Source organism: Bufo bufo, chromosome 6 (genome assembly GCF_905171765.1).
Source record: "Bufo bufo chromosome 6, aBufBuf1.1, whole genome shotgun sequence".
Taxonomy (NCBI): domain Eukaryota; kingdom Metazoa; phylum Chordata; class Amphibia; order Anura; family Bufonidae; genus Bufo; species Bufo bufo.
In genome coordinates this window covers 254,171,729-254,193,205 of record NC_053394.1, presented here as the reverse complement: position 1 = coordinate 254,193,205, position 21,477 = coordinate 254,171,729, and the positions used below count along the sequence as shown (strand labels likewise).

The window sequence follows — 21,477 nt, the reverse complement described above, 5'->3', positions numbered from 1 at the left end:
GCCATTTTAAATCACATGGCGCCTGCCATGTGTGAATTCAGCCTCATTATTGAGAATTGCATATACGAAGTCTATAATACATGATTAACAATTAGGAGGGCTCAGAAGATAATCATCATGCCACAACATACTGCAGCCAGACACCACGCGTGAACCTGGCCTAAAACTGCAAGCAACAATGAGCTTGAATTTCGTTGAATTTCACATTTTCAGAAGGGAAGCAGTACAATGCCACCTACTGACAACAAGCTGAACTGCAGTATACCCCATAATAATTTAATAGAATGACTCAAATAAGGGAGTTTCCTTTAATAAAAAAAATCTAGATGAGTGGGAATTTCATAATGTGAATATTTTCTTGAAATTCATCTAATTCCTGCATGCCTGAAAGACTGCCAAGCCGTTCCATGAAAAGTATACTATTGGGACTATACATTTTTACATGCAAAACGCACACCTCCTTCTTAATACTGGAGATGTGAGAGAAAGCAAGTAAAACAACACTAGTAGAAGATCTCCAGGAGATGGAAGGCAAGCTGCTCATAGGACCTATGTCATGGTTTTATTAGATAGGTTATAGCTGGTTAAAAAAAAATGACAGACCCACTAAAGGTCTGCAAAACAGATCTGTCATATTCATCATGGATCCTGTAAAAATACAGTCCATAGTGTGCGTGTTAATAGACCCTTACCAACACAAAAGAGAACCTGTTACCAGAACCATTAGGCTCTGTTCACATCAAATGGAAACCATGGTGCAGTTCCATACAATGGAGTCCGACCAGCCTTGTCATTTTGCCAGGAAAAAAAATAAAAATAGTACTATTCAACTGTGATGTAATCAGCAACGGAGGCCCGACAAGGATGTGAACTCCTAAGAAACTCGAAGAACATCCTTGCTGACACCTTGGAGGTCGAGATAATAGGTGAAATTGCACCTACTAGCTAAAGCGGTTACCTAACCAAGACAGCCCCTATAAAGTCATTGTAGTCGGGGGCCTCCTTCACTGAGCCAGTCAGGAGAGACTCTGCAAAGAATGGTTCTTGCTCAGGAAGCTCCTGAATTCAGCCGCTCAATCTTAAAGGGGATGTCCAACTTCATATAGGTTTTAAATACCCCCCCATGGGATGGACTGGGAGCTTAAAGTAGCCCTGGAAAAAAGCTTAAAAGTGGCCCCATGTTGTAATGGAACCAAATTGACAGAAGGTGGGACAATACAATCCTATAGGGCCAGCATAGGTAGGCAGGGACACGAGATGTAGGCATGGCCAGCAATACCGTAGTGCTGCACAAAATACTGTCACCATCGCCACAGTATTCCACTGTATGACTCATGAAGGTCACCTGTGGCAGTTGGTCAGGTGCATAAGTACCTGATGCTCCTACATTAATTAATGCTTAGAGCATCAGATTGCTATTTACCTGGCCAGCAGCCATGAGGAGGGCTTGGGCAGTCCCATGGGCGTAAGCCCACTAAGAAATTTCCATGTAGGATCTATGGCCAGTCCACCCCTGGGTCCACCTGTCTTCACTGTGCTTCGGTCCAAGCATGTAAACACCTAGAGTGGGCAGCAGAGATGTGTCCCCAAATGGCAAATCACTGCTGCCTCCTAGGACAGTCTATAGACAGTCTTTGACTGCAGCGCCACATATCACCCTATCCATACCGGAAGTTTACATGCAGGGACCGATGCATTGTTAAAACTGTTTTAGACCCAAGGAGCCGGAACTAAGTGATCAGAAGCAGGTAAGTATGCTTTCCTTGAGAGGTCCTAGTAGGGGGAGGGGTATTAAAAAAAAAAAAAACACATTTAAAAACTGGGAAATCTCTATGTATAATCATCAAATTGCAAATGTACAGTCAGGTCCATAAATATTGGGACATCAACGCAATTCTAACCTTTCTGGCTCTATACACCACCACAATGGATTTGAAATGAAACAAACTAGATGTGCTTTAACTGCAGACCGTCAGCTTTAATTTGAGGGTATTTACATCCAAATCAGGTGAACAGTGTAGGAATTAAGATAGTTTGCACATGTGCCTCCCACTTGTTAAGGGACCAAAAGTAATGGGACAATTGGCTTCTCAGCTGTTCCATGGCCAGGTGTGTGTTATTCCCTCATTATCCCAATTACAATGAGCAGATAATGCCTCATTTACACGTCAGTGTTTTGGTCAGTGATTTCCATCAGTGATTGTGAGCCAAAACGAGGATTGGAGCCTCCACAGACATGAGGAATAAGGGAAAGATCTGCTCCTGTTCTATGTTTAGAGCCGCACCCGGTTCTGGCTCACAATCACTGATGGAAATTACTGACCAAAACACTGACATGTGAATGAGGCATAAAATGTCCAGAGTTCATTTCAAGTGTGCTATTTGCATTTGGAATCTGTTGCTGTCAACTCTCAAGATGAGATCCAAAGAGCTGTCACTATCAGTGAAGCAAGCCATCATTAGGCTGAAAAAACAAAAAACAAACCCACCAGAGAGATAGCAAAAACATTAGGTGTGGCCAAAACAACTGTTTGGAATGCACCGGTGAGCTCAGCAACACCAAAAGACCCGGAAGACCACGGCAAACAACTGTGGTGGATGACCGAAGAATTATTTCCCTGGTGAAGAAAACACCCTTCACAACAGTTGGCCAGATCAAGAACACTCTCCAGGAGGTAGGTGTATGTGTGTCAAAGTCAACAATCAAGAGAAGACTTCACCAGAGTGAATACAGAGGGTTCACCACAAGATGTAAACCATTGGTGAGCCTCAAAAACAGGAAGGCCAGATTAGAGTTTGCCAAACGACATCTAAAAGAGCCTTCACAGTTCTGGAACAACATCCTATGGACAGATGGGACCAAGATCAACTTATACCAGAGTGATGGGAAGAGAAGAGTATGGAGAAGGAAAGGAACTGCTCATGATCCTAAGCATACCACCTCATCAGTGAAGCATGGTGGTGGTAGTGTGATGGCGTGGGCATGTATGGCTGCCAATAGAACTGGTTCTCTTGTATTTATTGATGATGTGACTGCTGACAAAAGCAGCAGGATGAATTCTGAACTGTTTCGGGCAATATTATCTGCTCATATTCATACAAATGCTTCAGAACTCATTGGACGGCGCTTCATAGTGCAGATGGACAATGACCCAAAGCATACTGCAAAAGCAACCAAAGAGATTTTTAAGGGAAAGAAGTGCAATGGCCAAGTCAATCACCTGACCTGAATCCGATTGAGCATGCATTCACTTGCTGAAGACAAAACTGAAGGGAAAATGCCCCAAGAACAAGCAGGAACTGAAGATAGTTGCAGTAGAGGCCTGGCAGAGCATCACCAGGGATGAAACCCAGCGTCTGGTGATGTCTATGCGTTCCAGACTTCAGGCTGTAATTGACTGCAAAGGATTTTCAACCAAGTATTAAAAAGTGAATGTTTTATTTATGATTATTATTCTGTCCCATTACTTTTGGTCACTTAACAAGTGGGAGGCACATATGCAAACTGTTGTAATTCTTACACCGTTCACCTGATTTGGATGTAAATACCCTCAAATTAAAGCTGACAGTCTGCAGTTAAAGCACATCATGTTCGTTCGATTTCAAATCCATTGTGTCGATCAGAGGTCGCGCTACATTTTTTCTGGAACAGTAAAAATACTCCTCTTACCATTTTTGAGGAGTATTTTCAGCCGATGAGGAGTACGAAAGTTACAGTAATTCAAATGGTTAATACGAAGGCCTACATAACATTAAGGGGTTGCTATTTATGCATGAAAACCATTACTAGTACTCTAGAACTGTCTTCCATGCATAAATGGCAAATTTAGACCATTATACATTTAGCTGAGGTCCCTGTTGCTCTGAGGGGGTCGGCACCACTGAGGTCCCTGTTGCTCTGAGGGTGTCGGCACCACTGAGGTCACTGTTGCAGTGATTTTATGAGGTTTAAAGGGTTTTTCCTAAGATAGATATTTATCACCTGTCGTTAAAAAAGGACCTCTCACCTCTCCTGATTTGTCTGTTTTGGTAACTACTTGCACCCCCACATGTAATAACAATCCTGGAGGATCTATTCTTATGACTTTATGTTGCACCATTCCTCTGTTTTCCTGCTATTAGTTATGAATGACTTGCTGGTAGTTTGCAGTGAAGGTCCAGATGGGGTGTCACCGCACAGCCTGATATTATTCAATCAGTGCTGTCAACTGGTAACATCCAGCTGGATCTTTATTGCAGACTACTAGCAATTAGTTCATAAGTTCTAGTAGGAATAATAGAGTAATGGTACAATATAGAGTCACAAGAATTGACTCCCCAGAATTGTTATTGCATGGGAAATGCAAGTCGTTACTAAAACAGACATGTCCCCTTCAAGTACATGATTGCTGGGGGTCCCACCTTGGTTACCATGTTCTAGTGTTCTCTGGGTCAAGTATGGATAGGTAAATAGTGTTGATCTTGGGACAATCCCTTTAATTTTTGCTGCTGTTTCTGTGCCGGAGGTTGCTTATCCCTGATCTAGAGGCTGTCATTTTGTGTTATGCTTGATCTTGCTATAAAGGGGAGTTTGTCTTCCATGACCCATTGCCCTATCTAATTCCACAAAAAAAGCCACCACCGCTGTGGTTATTGGATTATACAGTTTTACAGTGAAGTACTTCATGTGCTTGGCAGAGGGACTATGTCCTGGAGGCTGTAAATGGCCACATGCAGCACCGCATTACAGAAGAAATCCTTATAAGCATCTGATGGAACATGCTGCAAAGAATCCTTGATGGATTCATAAGAAAGCTGACAGGCGACAGAGGTCTACGGGTGACAGGTCTGTCGTTATGGAGGTCTCCTGTTGGCGTGTCCAGCGCTGGGACCCGCTGACTTCTATAAGCAGGAGTCTGAAGCGCTCAGCCACTTGTCCTCACTGCTGACTGCGGTAGTGAAGACGGTCTCCTAGACCTTCTATTGAGGCCGTCTTCACTACCGCGCTCAGCAGGGAGGAGCGCTCGGCTGAGCACTTCATACTCATCACTATAGGGTAAAAACAAGGCGCTCAGACCACCACTTACCCCGCCAGTAAGGATCACGCGCCTCCTTCCTCCCTCTTCAGAGCGGTGTGTCCTAAGCTCCGGCAGCCCGCTCAAACTGACCAATAACAAAGCTCCTTACTGTAAGGAGCCTTGTTATTGGTTGTCTCAGGCAGCAGCAGCATCGCTGCGCATCCTGCGCCGTTCACAGCATTCACTACACTTATGAATGGCAGGGAAAAGTCGAAGGCGTATCGGTACGCCTTAGACTTTTTCCAGGGAGTAAAATGGCCTGAACAGGAGTCTATGACGCTTGTACAGGCGTTATTGCGACCTCTGGTGTCGATGTCCCAATATTTATGGACCTGACTGTATATGTAATTCTAGAAGATATGATTGCTCAAGGACTTTTTACTAGCATCACAAGGTGGTCATGCATATCCAATATAAAGGAGGCTGCATTATTTTATCTGGGTCATGGTGTGATGACCACAAACATAACATCTTCTTTCTTTTTTGCTGAAGTTGTACTTCACTCGTGGCATGTAGTGCTGTGTATTGAGAAACAATCCTTAGTCATGTGCCTGACAAGACTCTTGTTCTTGTCTGAGAATTATACTTCTCTTTCATATGTCATAAGTCATCTAAGCCGAAACTCTCAAGTTTCGGTCTGTGGTTTTCTGTTATTTATGACTAAATCCAGAAATTCTAGCTACATGGCACAAAACAGTGAATGAAAGAAAATTCTGCATTGTATTTCTTTTATATTTGATCACACAAGGAAGAGTATGTGATGTACAACATATAACTTTAAAACACTGCTCACATACATCTCTTATGCTCGTGAAGTAGAGCTGTCTCCCACAATAGAATGGTACAGTCCATAGAGGTGTCCTGTAGAGTTCATGACGTCAGTCACATAACCTGAAAGTCATCTGAACCCTACTATTCAGTTGGCAGCAGTGTTATATGAAGTAGGACCTACACTGGGTGAGTTTATGGGGTGCTTCCATGGTATACTTTACCATATGTGTGTATGCACTGTGTCTAGCATGGCTACCTGTCTCTAGGTGATGTTGTCTTGTTATCTGTATTGTTAGGGTTTGGTTCTAAACACCAAAGCACACCATTGATCCAGAGAACGAGTGTCTGAGCCCTCTGTGCGAATGAAGTGACCACTGCACTCGTTGTGGTCCTACATGCACGCTACCACTCCATTCACTCAGGGAACTTGTGACTGTGAAAGTCCCCGCAGTCAGAAACACTCAGCAACCATACCTGTGCATAGGTGATGAATGTCATTTGTAGGCCAATCCCTTAGAATGTCATGTGCTGAGATGTGTCAGATACTTGAACACATCTCATGTGATAACCAAGATGCTAATGTAATGAGGCGATCATATAATGCTTTTCAGAGTCTAGTGACAGACATCATGCTTAGTCCTATTTAGTTACCCATGCTATACATGACTAAGGCATAGACTGAACAGCCCTGGCTTAGTCTCTCTCTGATGGGGTCCCAGCCCTCATCACTGGTCACAATTAGAGATGAGCGAACTTCTGTTTTAAGTTCGGCATCTAAAGTTCGGCTTCCGGTTAGCGGAGAATCCCGATATGGATTCCGAATTCCATTGTGGTCCGTGGTAGCGGAATCAATCATGGCCATTATTGATTCCGCTACCACGGAACACAACGGAATTCGGAATCCATATCGGGATCCTCCGCTAACCGGAAGCCGAACTTTAGACGCCGAACTTAAAACAGAAGTTCGCTCATCTCTAGTCACAATGTCTGCCGAAATGTGGTCTCCTAAACTCAATAGAAGTTTAAAATAAGCACAACAGGAGTCATGTTCCTATACCAGAAACTGGTGCAATCAAAAAAAGGTCTAAGCTTAAAATCACATATACCATACTGCTCTCTACTTGTTAGGCTACTTTCACATTAGCGTCTTCAATTCCGCTATTGAGATCAGTCATAGGATCTCAATACCGGAAGAAAACGCTTCAGTTTTGTCCCCATTCATTGTCAATAGGGACAAAACTGTACTAAACGAAACGGAGTGCACCAAAATGTATTCCGTACCGTTTGGTTGCGATCCCATCGCGGACAAAATAACGTTGCAAGCAGCGTTTTTCTGTCCGCGATGTGATCCGTCCTGACACACCAAGTCAAGGGGGACAGATCTCTGACAAAATAGAAAACTGATCCGTCCCCCATTGACTTTCAATGGTGTTCAGGACGGATTCGTCATGGCTATAGAAGACATAATACAACCAGATCCGTTCATGATGGATGCATGCGGTTGTATTATGGTTACAGAAGAGTTATGGATCTGCAAAAAACGCTAATGTGAAAGTAGCCTTAAATGCGCTAACTGCTCTTGACCTACTACAAGCACTGAACTGCCCTCTACCTGTGCTACATGTACTGTACTGCTCTCTGTGCTAAAATGTATTATACTGCTCTCTACCTGTGCTACATGTACTGTACTGCTCTCTGTGCTAAATGTATTATACTGCTCTCTACCTGTGCTACATGTACTGTACTGGTCTGTGCTAAATGTATTATACTGCTCTCTACCTGTGCTACATGTACTGTACTGGTCTGTGCTAAATGTATTATACTGATCTTTACCTGTGCTACATGTACTGTACTGCTCTCTACCAGTGCTAAATGTATTATACTGCTCTCTACCTGTGCTACATGTACTGTACTGCTCTGTGCTAAATGTATTATACTGCTTTCTACCTGTGCTACATGAACTGTACTGCTCTCTGTGCTAAATGTATTATACTGCTCTCTACCTGTGCCACATGTACTGTACTGCTCTCTGTGCTAAATATATTATACTGCTCTCTACCTGTGCTACATGTACTGTACTGCTCTGTGCTAAATGTATTATACTGCTCTCTACCTGTGCTACATGTACTGTACTGCTCTCTGTGCTAAATGTATTATACTGCTCTCTACCTGTGCTACATGTACTGTACTGCTCTGTGCTAAATGTATTATACTGCTCTCTACCTGTGCTACATGTACTGTACTGCTCTCTACCAGTGCTAAATGTATTATACTGCTCTCTACCTGTGCTACATGTACTGTACTGCTCTCTACCTGTGCTACATGTACTGTACTGCTCTCTGTGCTAAATGTATTATACTGCTCTCTACCTGTGCTACATGTACTGTACTGCTCTCTACCAGTGCTAAATGTATTATACTGCTCTCTACCTGTGCTACATGTAGTGTGCTGCTCTCTACCAGTGCTAAATGTATTATACTGCTCTCTACCTGTGCTACATGTACTGTACTGCTCTGTGCTAAATGTATTATACTGCTCTCTACCTGTGCTACATGTACTGTACTGCTCTCTGTGCTAAATGTATTATACTGCTCTCTACCTGTGCTACATGTACTGCACTGCTCTCTGTGCTAAATGTATTATACTGCTCTCTACCTGTGCTACATGTACTGTACTGCTCTGTGCTAAATGTATTATACTGCTCTCTACCTGTGCTACATGTACTGTACTGCTCTGTGCTAAATGTATTATACTGCTCTCTACCTGTGCTACATGTACTGTACTGCTCTCTGTGCTAAATGTATTATACTGCTCTCTACCTGTGCTACATGTACTGTACTGCTCTCTACCTGTGCTAAATGTATTATACTGCTCTCTACCTGTGCTACATGTACTGTACTGCTCTCTACCTGTGCTAAATGTATTACTCTCTACCAGTGCTAAATGTATTATATTGCTCTCTACCTGTGCTACATGTACTGTACTGCTCTCTACCTATGCTAAATGTCTTATACTGCTCTCTACCTGTGCTACATGTACTGTACTGCTCTCTGTGCTAAATGTATTATACTGCTCTCTACCTGTGCTACATGTACTGTACTGCTCTCTGTGCTAAATGTATTATACTGCTCTCTACCTGTGCTACATGTACTGTACTGCTCTGTGCTAAATGTATTATACTGCTCTCTACCTGTGCTACATGTACTGTACTGCTCTCTGTGCTAAATGTATTATACTGCTCTCTACCTGTGCTACATGTACTGTACTGCTCTGTGCTAAATGTATTATACTGCTCTCTACCTGTGCTACATGTACTGTACTGCTCTGTGCTAAATGTATTATACTGCTCTCTACCTGTGCTACATGTACTGTACTGCTCTCTACCAGTGCTAAATGTATTATACTGCTCTCTACCTGTGCTACATGTACTGTACTGCTCTCTACCTGTGCTACATGTACTGTACTGCTCTCTACCTGTGCTACATGTACTGTTCTGCTCTCTACCTGTGCTACATGTACTGTTCTGCAAACAGTAAAGACTAAAGAAACAGGACATGCTTTGCTATTACTACTTGTAGCTGGAAATGACACGGACATCAGAGTCTAAAACATAAGACTGTCCCCCAACATGTTTTGCTGACATCTACGGTACATCTTCTGCTACATGCTTTGTACTGCTATCTACCTGTTCTACATTTACTCAACTGCTACCTACTTCAGCTACATTTACTGTATGAAGTATAATCAGAGTAGCATCTGGAATCTAACCCTCAATTCTAATGCAGAAATGGTAAAAACGTGTTGAAACCTGAACCCTGCGTCATTGTTACCATTATATGCTTTACTAATATGGATGGCACAATACTGAAATCTTACCTGGAATACTGTATCCTGGGAAGGATCAGATACACAACAATGCATACAAGAAGGAAGAAATCAGCAGTAAGGAAATAAGCAAGAGCACTATCTGTAACATTGGATGCCAAGGACAGGTCCAGAATGGCGGCCAAAGCACTGATTGTTCCTCCCATCGCCTGACCTGAAAATAAAGAAATAAAGGTGAATGTCCTGTATGGTTCTTTTTATTGGTTATTTCATACAGTGATAGATATAAAACAACAGACTATGGTGAAGATGTAAACAGGGCATATTGGAATCCTCTGTATCCACAGGATGTAAGATGGCGGTGGTCACTTGACTTGGTTCCTAGCTTTCTTCACTACGACTCAGGCGCTGTATGGGAACTGGACACACCTGGCACATGCGCAGATATAGGCAGCAGAATCTCCTGTACGTGGGCATGTGCTGGATGCATCTAGTTACCATCCAGAATATGTAGCTTATGTGGAGGCAGAGGTCAACTGGCTGCCGCCATCTTGTATCCTATGGACACAGAGGATTCCAGCTTGCTGGGTTTACATCATTAATACCAGGGCAGCTGGGGGTCTTTACCTTCACAGTTAGGGTACAGTACAAAATCGCTTATGCTTGCGTGTATTGGAAACATTAAGGTTTACAGCCTTTTTATACATTTACGTATACATTGACCAACCCTTTTCAGCAGGACATACCCATTAGATTATTGTTGGCTGAACCTCTCCAGCAGAAGGATGTGGCAGATGGATTTCAACGTGCCCCCAAGTGTTGAGAACACATGCATGTTCTGCTGAACTGAGCTTGCATGTGTATGGAGTCACAAGCAATAGCCGTCAGCTGCCATGTATGGCTACATTCAAACATGGGTCAAAGACTCCGGCAGAGAACAAAATGTTGGCGTTCTCCGGATCTGGCATAGCCGGATAGTGGCGCGTGCCTGCCAGACCACATGGTCTATAATAAGATGCATCGGGAATCCAGCTGGACAAAAATTGCTGCAAGCAACGGTTCTTGTCTGGCTGAATCCCGTATATATACTGGGCAGCAACTGCATCCCATTATAGTCAACGGAGTCTGGCGGGCAAGCGGCACCATCCGTCTATGCCAGATCCACAGAATTATGGCAGGCTGTTCTCTGCTGAAACAAATTCCAGATTTCATTGATGCATGTGCAAAACTAGCCTGAGGTGTATGGCCAGCCTTGGCCTGTATATCTGGGGAGCTGCTTGCGTCACCAGAAACCTTTCTGTACTGTCCAGTCTGCAATGGGAAAACAGACATCACATCTCCAGCTGCCCCTCAAATGAAAATGAAGGCCTAAAATACATGGATTCTTTTTTGGCTAGACTTTTGTGAGACTGGTTATCTCCTGTGTTCACAAAAAGTCTGCATACTGACATATTGGACTAATAGAGCAAATCCCTCTTGAGTATAGACATTTAGTGGATGGCACAGGCAGTGTCAAGGGCCTGAAAAAATACGGTTATAAAAAAAGAAAGAAAAAAAAAAAGCTGGGCAAAAAAGTCAACATTTAAAAATTGAATAAGGCTCCTGAAGGTGAAATCCAATCAGATATAAAATCTATCCTAGGTCCAGCAGTCATGATATGGCCCTCTGCATCATGGCAGCTTAAGAAAAGTGAACATCTGAAACAAACATTTTTGGCATATTATGACATCTGAAGAATCCTATAGTGAACCGTTGATTTCTGTTGATCTATCTCAGAGCACAACCGGATAGAGAAGCTGACTTCTTATTATTCAGAAATCCTGCTCCAAATCATATGAACCTATGTATCACAGAGCTCTGCTTCTCCATCATATTCTGCTTTCAGGGTCAGCAGCAGAAATCACCTGCCAGGTTCACATTAACCCAAGGTAAAAGGGCTTCTCCATTTTTTTCTAATAAAGTTTAATCTACGTATAATAAAAAATATATATACGGTATACAATTTTTCCAACGTACTTTGCATTTCAGTTTTTCATCAATGCTCCCCAAAAGTGCCCCCATTAGTAGCAATGCCCTTCTTATTGTGCCCAATAATTATGTACCCACTGTACCCCCAATAGTAATAATGCCACCATAGTGTCCAGAGTAGAAATAAGGCCCCCTAAAGTGCCCTAGTAGTTATAATGCCCCCAGCATTTATAATGCCCCCTGTAGTAGCCCCAATAGTTGTAAAGCCCCCCATAGTGCCCACAGCATTTATAATGCCCCCTGTAGTGCCACCCAGAATTTATAATGTCCCCTGTAGTTATAATGCCCCCAGGTAGTGCCAGTATTTTTAATGACTCCCCCCATAGAGCCCATATGTATAATGCACTCCAGCCTGTACTGCCCTCCTTGTAGTGCCACAGCATGTAATGCCCCTTTATAGTGCTCCAGCCTGTAATGCCCCTTTATAGTGCTCTAGCCTGTACTGCCCTCCATGTAGTGCTCCAGCCTGTACTGCCCTCCTTGTAGTGCTCCAGCATGTAATGCCCCTTTATAGTGCTCTAGCATGTAATGCCCCTTTATAGTGCTCCAGCCTGTAATGCCCCTTTATAGTGCTCTAGCATGTAATGTTCCCATGTAGTGCTCCAGCCTGTACTGCCCTCCATGTAGTGCTCCAGCCTGTAATGCCCCTTTATAGTGCTCTAGCCTGTACTGCCCTCCATGTAGTGCTCCAGCCTGTACTGCCCTCCTTGTAGTGCTCCAGCATGTAATGCCCCTTTATAGTGCTCTAGCATGTAATGCCCCTTTATAGTGCTCCAGCCTGTAATGCCCCTTTATAGTGCTCTAGCATGTAATGTTCCCATGTAGTGCTCCAGCCTGTACTGCCCTCCATGTAGTGCTCCAGCCTGTACTGCCCTCCATGTAGTGCCACAGCCTGTAATGCCCCTTTATAGTGCTCCAGCCTGTAATGCCCCTTTATAGTGATCTAGCCTGTACTGCCCCTTTGTAGTGCTCTAGCATGTAATGTTCCCATGTAGTGCTCCAGCCTGTACTGCCCTCCATGTAGTGCTCCAGCCTGTACTGCCCTCCTTGTAGTGCTCCAGCCTGTAATGCCCTCCTTTTAGTGCTCTAGCATGTAATGTTCCCATGTAGTGCTCCAGTCTGTACTGCCCTCCTTGTAGTGCTCCAGCCTGTACTGCCCTCCTTGTAGTGCTCCAGCCTGTAATGCCCTCCTTTTAGTGCTCTAGCATGTAATGTTCCCATGTAGTGCTCCAGCCTGTACTGCCCTCCATGTAGTGCTCCAGCCTGTACTGCCCTCCTTGTAGTGCTCCAGCCTGTAATGCCCTCCTTTTAGTGCTCTAGCATGTAATGTTCCCATGTAGTGCTCCAGTCTGTACTGCCCTCCTTGTAGTGCTCCAGCCTGTAATGCCACCTGTAGGGCTATAGCCAGTAATTCTCCCGTAGTGCTCCAGACTTTAATGCCCCCCCCTATAATACTCCAGCCGGAGACAGGAGTCATAGACTCCCATGTCGCGCTGTTACTGTATCTTTCACCCACATAGAAGCAGGTTGGCCACTGCCTGGCAAGTTTTAACACATGCCATTTCTGTATATCTTCAGTTATGACTGTTACTAAAGTAGGTATCAAACATGTCTTGCAGAAAAAGGGCTACCACTAGATACATATGAATCATAGATATTTATATGAATGTCAACATAGAAGTGGCGCTGTTTTCCAGGGAATTTCTTTTTGTACTCATTAAAAATATATATATAAATATTCACGACATGGGGCAAATATGAAGCGTGCCAAAAATCGAAAGCAAATGCATTAAAAACGTCCCATTTCTTTCCTGAGGGAGACATTTACAAATAATAAATAACATAAGTGTCTGTTAACTTGACAAATGTTGAATGAAAAAGGAAGCACAGAACAAAACAACAGCATATAAAATCCTGCAGGGGACTCATCATTCACAGAAATGTATTACTAACTTATCAAACATGCAAATGAAGCAGATCTCAGAAAAAAAACCATTACAAAAGCACATAGATGACTGCAAGGACACACATGCCGACGGCTGATGCCACAGTGCCATCCCCAGATAGCTTTCTTTAAGACTACATGGATAACAGGTAATACCTAAACCTAAAGGCTTTATGTTTAAAGTGCAGATTCACCGCTGTAGGAACTTCATACAGTGCCTTGAAAAATTATTCATACCCTTAGAACTTTTCCACATTACAGACGCAAACTTAAATGTATTTTATTGGGATTTTATGTAACAGACCAGCACAAAGTAGGAAATATGTGTGAAGTGAAAAGAAAATGATACATGGTTATCAATTTTTTTAATAAATAAAAATCTGAAAAGCGTGGCGTGCATTTGTAGTCAGCCCCCTGTACTCTGATGCCCCTAAATAAAATCCAGTGTGACCACCTGTCTTCAGAAGTCACCTAACTATGAAGGCCTCACAGGTTTGTGAATATTAGTGATCAAACGGCATCATGAAAACCAAAGAACACACCAGACTGGTCAGGGATAAAGTTGTGGAGAAGTGTAAAGCAGGGTAAGGTTATAAAAAAGTATCCAAAACTCTGAACATCTCATGGATCACTGTTCAGTTCATTATCCAAAAATGGATGAGATCAAAGTTGAACTTTTTGGCCTAAATGCAAAACACCGAGTGTGGCAGAAAACTAACACTGCACATCACCCGCAACACCCACAACCACCATTTTTTGCAACAGGGCTAGGAAAGCTGGTCCGAGTTGATGGGAAGATGGATGGAGCTAGATACAGAGCAATCCTGGAGGAAAACCTGTTAAAGCCTACAAAAGACTTGAGACTGGGGCAGAGGTTCTACTTCCAGCTGGACAACGAATCTAAAACATACAGCCAGAGCTACAATGGAATGGTTAATATCAAAGCATATTCATGTGTTAGAATGGCCCAGTCAAAGTCCAGACCTAAATCCCATCGAGAATCTGTTGCAAGACTTGAAAATTGCTGTTCACAGACGCTCTCCATCCAGTCTGACTGAGCTTGAGCTATATTGCAAAGAAGAATGGGCAAAAATTTCAGCCTCTAGATGTGCGAAACTGGTAGAGACATACCCCAAAAGACTTGTAGCTGTAATTGTTGGAATAGGTGGTCAAACAAATTATTGACTTGGGGAAGGTGGGGGGCTGAATACAAATGCACGCCATACTCCTCTATGCAGTTTTACAATGTAGCTTTGTGTGGTCACCTGAAAGATATTTTATTGTATATAGGAATCCGGTATCCTGCAAGCCTCTGTGTACCTTCTCCCACGCCAGTACAGCTCTGCACCAGTACGATCTTTGCTGTGCTCGTGCTGTGTTTGTGGTAATCAGCGTGTCGGGTCTTCAATATTCGGGAAAAATCGGCGTCAGAGTCTTCCAACAAATGGGCTAGCAGTCCATACGGGGGTCTTGAGCCAAACGCGTTTCGGGGCTTACTATCGCCTCTTCCTCAGTGGTCTGAGGAAGGGGCGATAGTAAGCCCCAAAATGCGTTTGGCTCAAGACCCCCGTATGGACTGCTAGCCCATTTGTTGGAAGACTCTGATGCCGATTTTTCCCGAATATTGAAGAACCGACACGCTGATTACCACAAACACGGCACGAGCACAGCAAAGATCGTACAGGTGCAGAGCTGTACTGGCGTGGGAGAAGGTACACAGAGGCTCGCAGGATACCGGCTCTTATCTACAACGGAGCAGTGTCTAGAGCGACTGAAGGGATCGGCAGAGACATTAATTCCTATTTGCGGCATTGGCACACTGAACCGGAACAGCAGCTGAAGAAAAGCACTATCAGTAAAGAACTCAGCGGGACGCCGCTGAAACAGTAAGTATAGCGGGACGCCGCTTAAAACGCTCACATAAATCATTACTGCTCAAGACTGTTTATCCCTGTATCTTAGGGAAATCTAGGATCCACAAAGGACATTCAAAAGGATATAAGAGATACGTGGACTGATGGTACAATAGATTACAGAGCTTTTAACCTTTTATGCTTATACCTCAGATTTATTATGTGATATTTAGTATGTTTTATAGTATTTTAATATCTCCACATTTATTAAGTATGTATTAGATGATTTTTAGGAATAATATCCCCTTTATTATTGAAGTACGTTTATATATGCTATGTCTATCGATTTTATGTTATTTTATCAATATATGTCATTAATTGTATAAATAAAACATACGGTTTTCCATATAGCGAGAGTGCCCAGTATTTTCCTTATTGATTACAAACAGACTCGGTGTAGTCTGATCCTGCAGTCACACTCTCTTTCCATCTGGCCCCTACTTCTTACTAATTTATAGTAGAATAAAAAGAGGTAGCGGCAGATAGTCTCTATGACTGCAGAACCAGACTACACATCTAACAATTGTCTGAGATGGTAGACTTACTTCCCTTTCCATTCTAATTTCATAATACAGTATTATTCTTGAAACGGCTTCTAATCCCAACAATGTCTTATAAATTATACAATAAAGAAGTTAGTGTAGAGAACACAGCTTTTTCTTTCTGAGCATTTAGCCTTCAGTCACGGCATAAAACTGCATGAGCTTGATAAAGTGGTGCATTTCATCTAAACACCACAATTTACCAGTAAGCATTTTTTAAATCAAATCATTTAAAAAAAAAAAATTTAACACAAAAACAGAAACAACTCCATAGCATAATACCTCACCACCCCCTCGGGTACAATTCAGAATATAAGCAATAATACAGCAAATACAAAAGAAGCACGAGTATAAAGAGATGCATAAGTCAATAATATTACCCAGCATCAACATTAATGCATAATGGTTACACAGCACGAGGTAAATAAAAAAGAGAACTCACACTTTGCAGGATACAATACCCGTCAATACAAAGATCCTGTCAATAGAAGGTCCAGGGCATCTAACCAGGGCCCCATAGGCCTCTTTCACACGGGCGTTGCGGGAAAATGTGCAGGTGCGTTGTGGGAACACCCTCGAGTGCAAAACACTAATGTGTTTTGCACTCGCGTGAGAAAAATCACGCATGTTTGGTACCCAAACCCGAACTTCTTCACAGAAGTTCGGGCTTGGGATCGGTGTTCTGTAGATTGTATTATTTTCCCTTATAACAAGGTTATAAAGGGAAAATAATAGCATTCTGCATACAGAATGCAAAGTAAAATAGTGCTGGAGGGGTTAAAAAAAATAAAATAAAAATTTAACTCACCTTAGTCCACTTGATAGCGCAGCCGGCATCTCCTTCTGTATTCTTTCTTTAGGACCTGGGTAAAGGACCTTTGATGACGTCACTCCGGTCATCACATGATCCATCACCATGGTAAAAGATCATGTGACGTACCATGTGATGACCGGAGTGATGTCATCAAAGGTCCTGTAACTGTATTTAATGCTCACCACAGGTCCTATTCAACAAAGGAGACACAAGGAGATGCCGGACCGCGAGCAAGTGGATTAAGGTGAGTTACATTTTTTTTTTTTTTAAATTAACCCCTCCAGCGCTATTTTACTTTGCATTCTGTATTCAGAATGCTATTATTTTCCCTTATAACCATGTTATAAGGGAAAATAATAATGATCGGGTCTCCATCCCGATCGTCTCCTAGCAACCGTGCGTGAAAATCGCACCGCATCCGCACTTGCTTGCGGATGCTTGCGATTTTCACGCAACCCCATTCACTTCTATGGGGCCTAGAATATAGAGCATGCTGCGATTTTCACGCAACACATAAGTGATGCGTGAAAATCACTGCTCATCTGAACAGCCCCATAGAAATGAATGGGTCGGCATTTAGTGCGGGTGCAATGCATTCAACTCACGCATCGCATCCGCGCGGAATACTCGCCCGTGTGAAAGGGGCCATACTCTTTCAGATTTCCCTATCGCATTCCTCCTTAGCTATACTATAATCCTTATCTTAATCTAATAATACTGTTTTTATCCTATTAATATAAATCAGGCATGGTAGGTGAAAATGGCTGGATCCAATGCCTGGCAATCAGCTATATGGAGAGTATTCCAAAAGAAATATCCCTCTCTACCAGATTTTCATCCAGGAGGCCAAGTACACAAACTTGAAGCTGCAGGAATATGAACTATATGAATAGTGACAGAGCCTCTTTAACCACCTCAGCCCCCTTAGCTTAAAACACCCTTAATGACCAGGCCACTTTTTACACTTCTGCACTACACTACTTTGACCGTTTATTGCTCGGTCATGCAACTTACCACCCAAATGAATTTTACCTCCTTTTCTTCTCACTAATAGAGCTTTCATTTGGTGGTATTTCATTGCTGCTGACATTTTTACTTTTTTTGTTATTAATCGAAATTTAACGATTTTTTTGCAAAAAAATGAAATTTTTCACTTTCAGTTGTAAAATTTTGGAAAAAAAACGACATCCATATATAAATTTTGCTCTAAATTTATTGTTCTACATGTCTTTGATAAAAAAAAAATGTTTGGGTAAAAAAAAAAAATGGTTTGGGTAAAAGTTATAGCGTTTACAAACTATGGTACAAAAATGTGAATTTCCGCTTTTTGAAGCAGCTCTGACTTTCTGAGCACCTGTCATGTTTCCTGAGGTTCTACAATGCCCAGACAGTACAAACACCCCACAAATGACCCCATTTCAGAAAGTAGACACCCTAAGGAATTCGCTGATGGGCATAGTGAGTTCATAGAACTTTTTATTTTTTCTTACAAAGTCTCATATTCCACTAACTTGTGACAAAAAATAGAAACTTCTATGAACTCACTATGCCCATCAGCGAATACCTTGGGGTGTCTTATTTCCAAAATGGGGTCACTTGTGGGGTAGTTATACTGCCCTGGCATTCTAGGGGCCCAAAGTTGTGGTAAGTAGTTTGAAATCAAAATCTGTAAAAAATGGCCGGTGAAATCCGAAAGGTGCTCTTTGGAATGTGGGCCCCTTTGCCCACCTAGGCTGCAAAAAAGTGTCACACATGTGGTATCTCCGTACTCAGGAGATGTTGGGCAATGTGTTTTGGGGTATCATTTTACATATACCCATGCTGGGTGAGAGAAATATCTTGGCAAAAGACAACTTTTCCAATTTTTTTATACAAAGTTGGCATTTGACCTAGATATTTATCTCACCCAGCATGGGTATATGTAAAATGACACCCCAAAACACATTGCCCAACTTCTCCTGAGTACGGGGATACCAGATGTGTGACACTTTTTTGCAGCCTAGGTGGGCAAAGGGGCCACATTCCAAAGAGCACCTTTCGGATTTCACCAGCCATTTTTTACAGATTTTGATTTCAAACCACTTCTCACGCATTCGGCCCCTAAAATGCCAGGGCAGTATAACTACCCCACAAGTGACCCCATTTTGGAAAGAAGACACCCCAAGGTATTTCGTGATGGGCATAGTGAGTTCATGGAAGTTTTTATTTTTTGTCACAAGTTAGTGGAATATGAGACTTTGTAAGAAAAAATAAATAAAAATAAATCATCATTTTCCGCTAACTTGTGACAAAAAATAAAAAATTCTAGAAACTCGCCATGCCCCTCACGGAATACCTTGGGGTGTCTTCTTTCCAAAATGGGGTCACTTGTGGAGTAGTTATACTACCCTGGCATTCTAGGGGCCCTAATGTGTGGTAAGTAGGTAAATGACCTGTGAAATCCGAAAGGTGCTCTTTGGAATGTGGGCCCCTTTGCCCACTTAGGCTGCAAAAAAGTGTCACACATGTGGTATCGCCGTATTCAGGAGAAGTTGGGCAATGTGTTTTGGGGTGTCTTTTTACATATACTCATGCTGGGTGAGAGAAATATCTCGGCAAAAGACAACTTTTCCCATTTTTTATACAAAGTTGGCATTTGACCAAGATATTTATCTCACCCAGCATGGGTATATGTAAAATGACACCCCAAAACACATTGCCCAACTTCTCCTGACTACGGCGATACCAGATGTGTGACACTTTTTTGCAGCCTAGATGCGCAAAGGGGCCCACATTCCTTTTATGAGGGCATTTTTAGACATTTGGATCCCAGACTTCTTCTCACACTTTAGGGCGCCTAGAATGGCAGGGCAGTATAAATACCCCACATGTGACCCCATTTTGGAAAGAAGACACCCCAAGGTATTCAATGAGGGGCATGACGAGTTCATAGAAATTTTTTTTTTTTGGCACAAGTTAGCGGAAATTGATATATATTTTTTCTCTCACAAAGTCTCCCTTTCCGCTAACTTGGGACAAAAATTTCAATCTTTCATGGACTCAATATACCCCTCACGGAATACCTTGGGGTGTCTTCTTTCCAAAATGGGGTCACATGTGGGGTATTTATACTGCCCTGGCATTCTAGGGGCCCTAAAGCGTGAGAAGAAGTCTGGAATATAAATGTCTAAAAAATTTTACGCATTTGGATTCCGTGAGGGGTATGGTGAGTTCATGTGAGATTTTATTTTTTGACACAAGTTAGTGGAATATGAGACTTTGTAAGAAAAAAAAATAATATTTCTGCTAACTTGGGCCAAAAAAATGTCTGAATGGAGCCTTACAGGGGGGTGATCAATGACAGGGGGGTGATCAATGACAGGGGGGTGATCAGGGAATCTATATGGGGTGATCACCCCCCTGTCATTGATCACCCCCCTATAAGGCTCCATTCAGATGTCCGTATGTGTTTTGCGGATCCGATCCAGGTATCGGTGGATCCGTAAAAATCATACGGACATCTGAATGCAGCCTTACAGGGGGGTGATCAATGACAGGGGGGTGATCAATGACAGGGGGGTCTATATGGGGTGATCACCCCCTGTCATTGATCACCCCCCTGTAAGGCTGCATTCAGATGTCCGTATGCGTTTTGCGGATCCGATCCATGTATCAGTGGATCCGTAAAAATCATACGGACATCTGAATGCAGCCTTACAGGGGGGTGATCAATGACAGGGGGGTGATCAGGGAGTCTATATGGGGTGATCACCCCCGTCATTGATCACCCCCCTGTAAGGCTGCATTCAGATGTCCGTATGCGTTTTGCGGATCCGATCCATGCATCAGTGGATCCGTAAAAATCATACGGACGTCTGAATGGAGCCTTACAGGGGGGTGATCAATGACAGGGGGGTGATCAGGGAGTCTATATGGGGTGATCAGGGGTGAATAAGGGGTTAAAAAGTGACGGGGGGGGGGGGTGTAGTGTAGTGTGGTGCTTGGTGCTACATATTGCTGAGCAACCTGTGTCCTCTGGTGGTCGATCCAAACAAAAGGGACCACCAGAGGACCAGGTAGCAGGTATATTAGACGCCGTTATCAAAACAGCGTCTAATATACCTGTTAGGGGTTAAAAAAAAAATCGCATCTCCAGCCTGCCAGCGAACGATCGCCGCTGGCAGGCTGGAGATCCACTCTCTTATCTTCCGATCCTGTGTGCGCGCGTTCACAGGAAATCTCGCGTCTCGCAAGATGACGCACGGATGCGTCCAGGAGGAATGAATCAACCACCTTCCGGACGCATCCGTGCGTTAGGCGGTCGGGAGGTGGTTAAACCAGACATACTGCCTGTTAGGGCTCATCACGCTGATTAAAAAGATACCTTTGTTTTGTCTGTATGCTAGCTGCAGAGATATGAGTGTTTTTCATATGCAAATGAGCAAGTTGGAGCACCAGGGGGCGAGTCTGAATCCTTGGAGCATTGCTTTTGTAACACTCCCCGTGCTCTTCACACTTCCCCTCCTCTTGATTGACAGGGCTAGACATCAGCATGACAAGGGCAGAGCTGTGTCCTAGAGCTGTAGCCTAGTATGTACATGCC

General features: G+C 43.0%; 1 protein-coding gene across 1 annotated transcript in view; it reads right to left on the bottom strand.

Annotated features, from left to right (window-relative positions):
* The window catches only part of SLC29A3 (solute carrier family 29 member 3), a 74,070-nt gene that overhangs the window by 5,927 nt on the left and 46,666 nt on the right, over positions 1 to 21,477 (bottom strand). Inside the window, exon 5 of the mRNA XM_040436383.1 lies at positions 9,705 to 9,867. Coding sequence (XP_040292317.1) covers positions 9,705 to 9,867 — 163 coding nt within the window. The remainder of the gene's footprint in view (positions 1 to 9,704; positions 9,868 to 21,477) is intronic.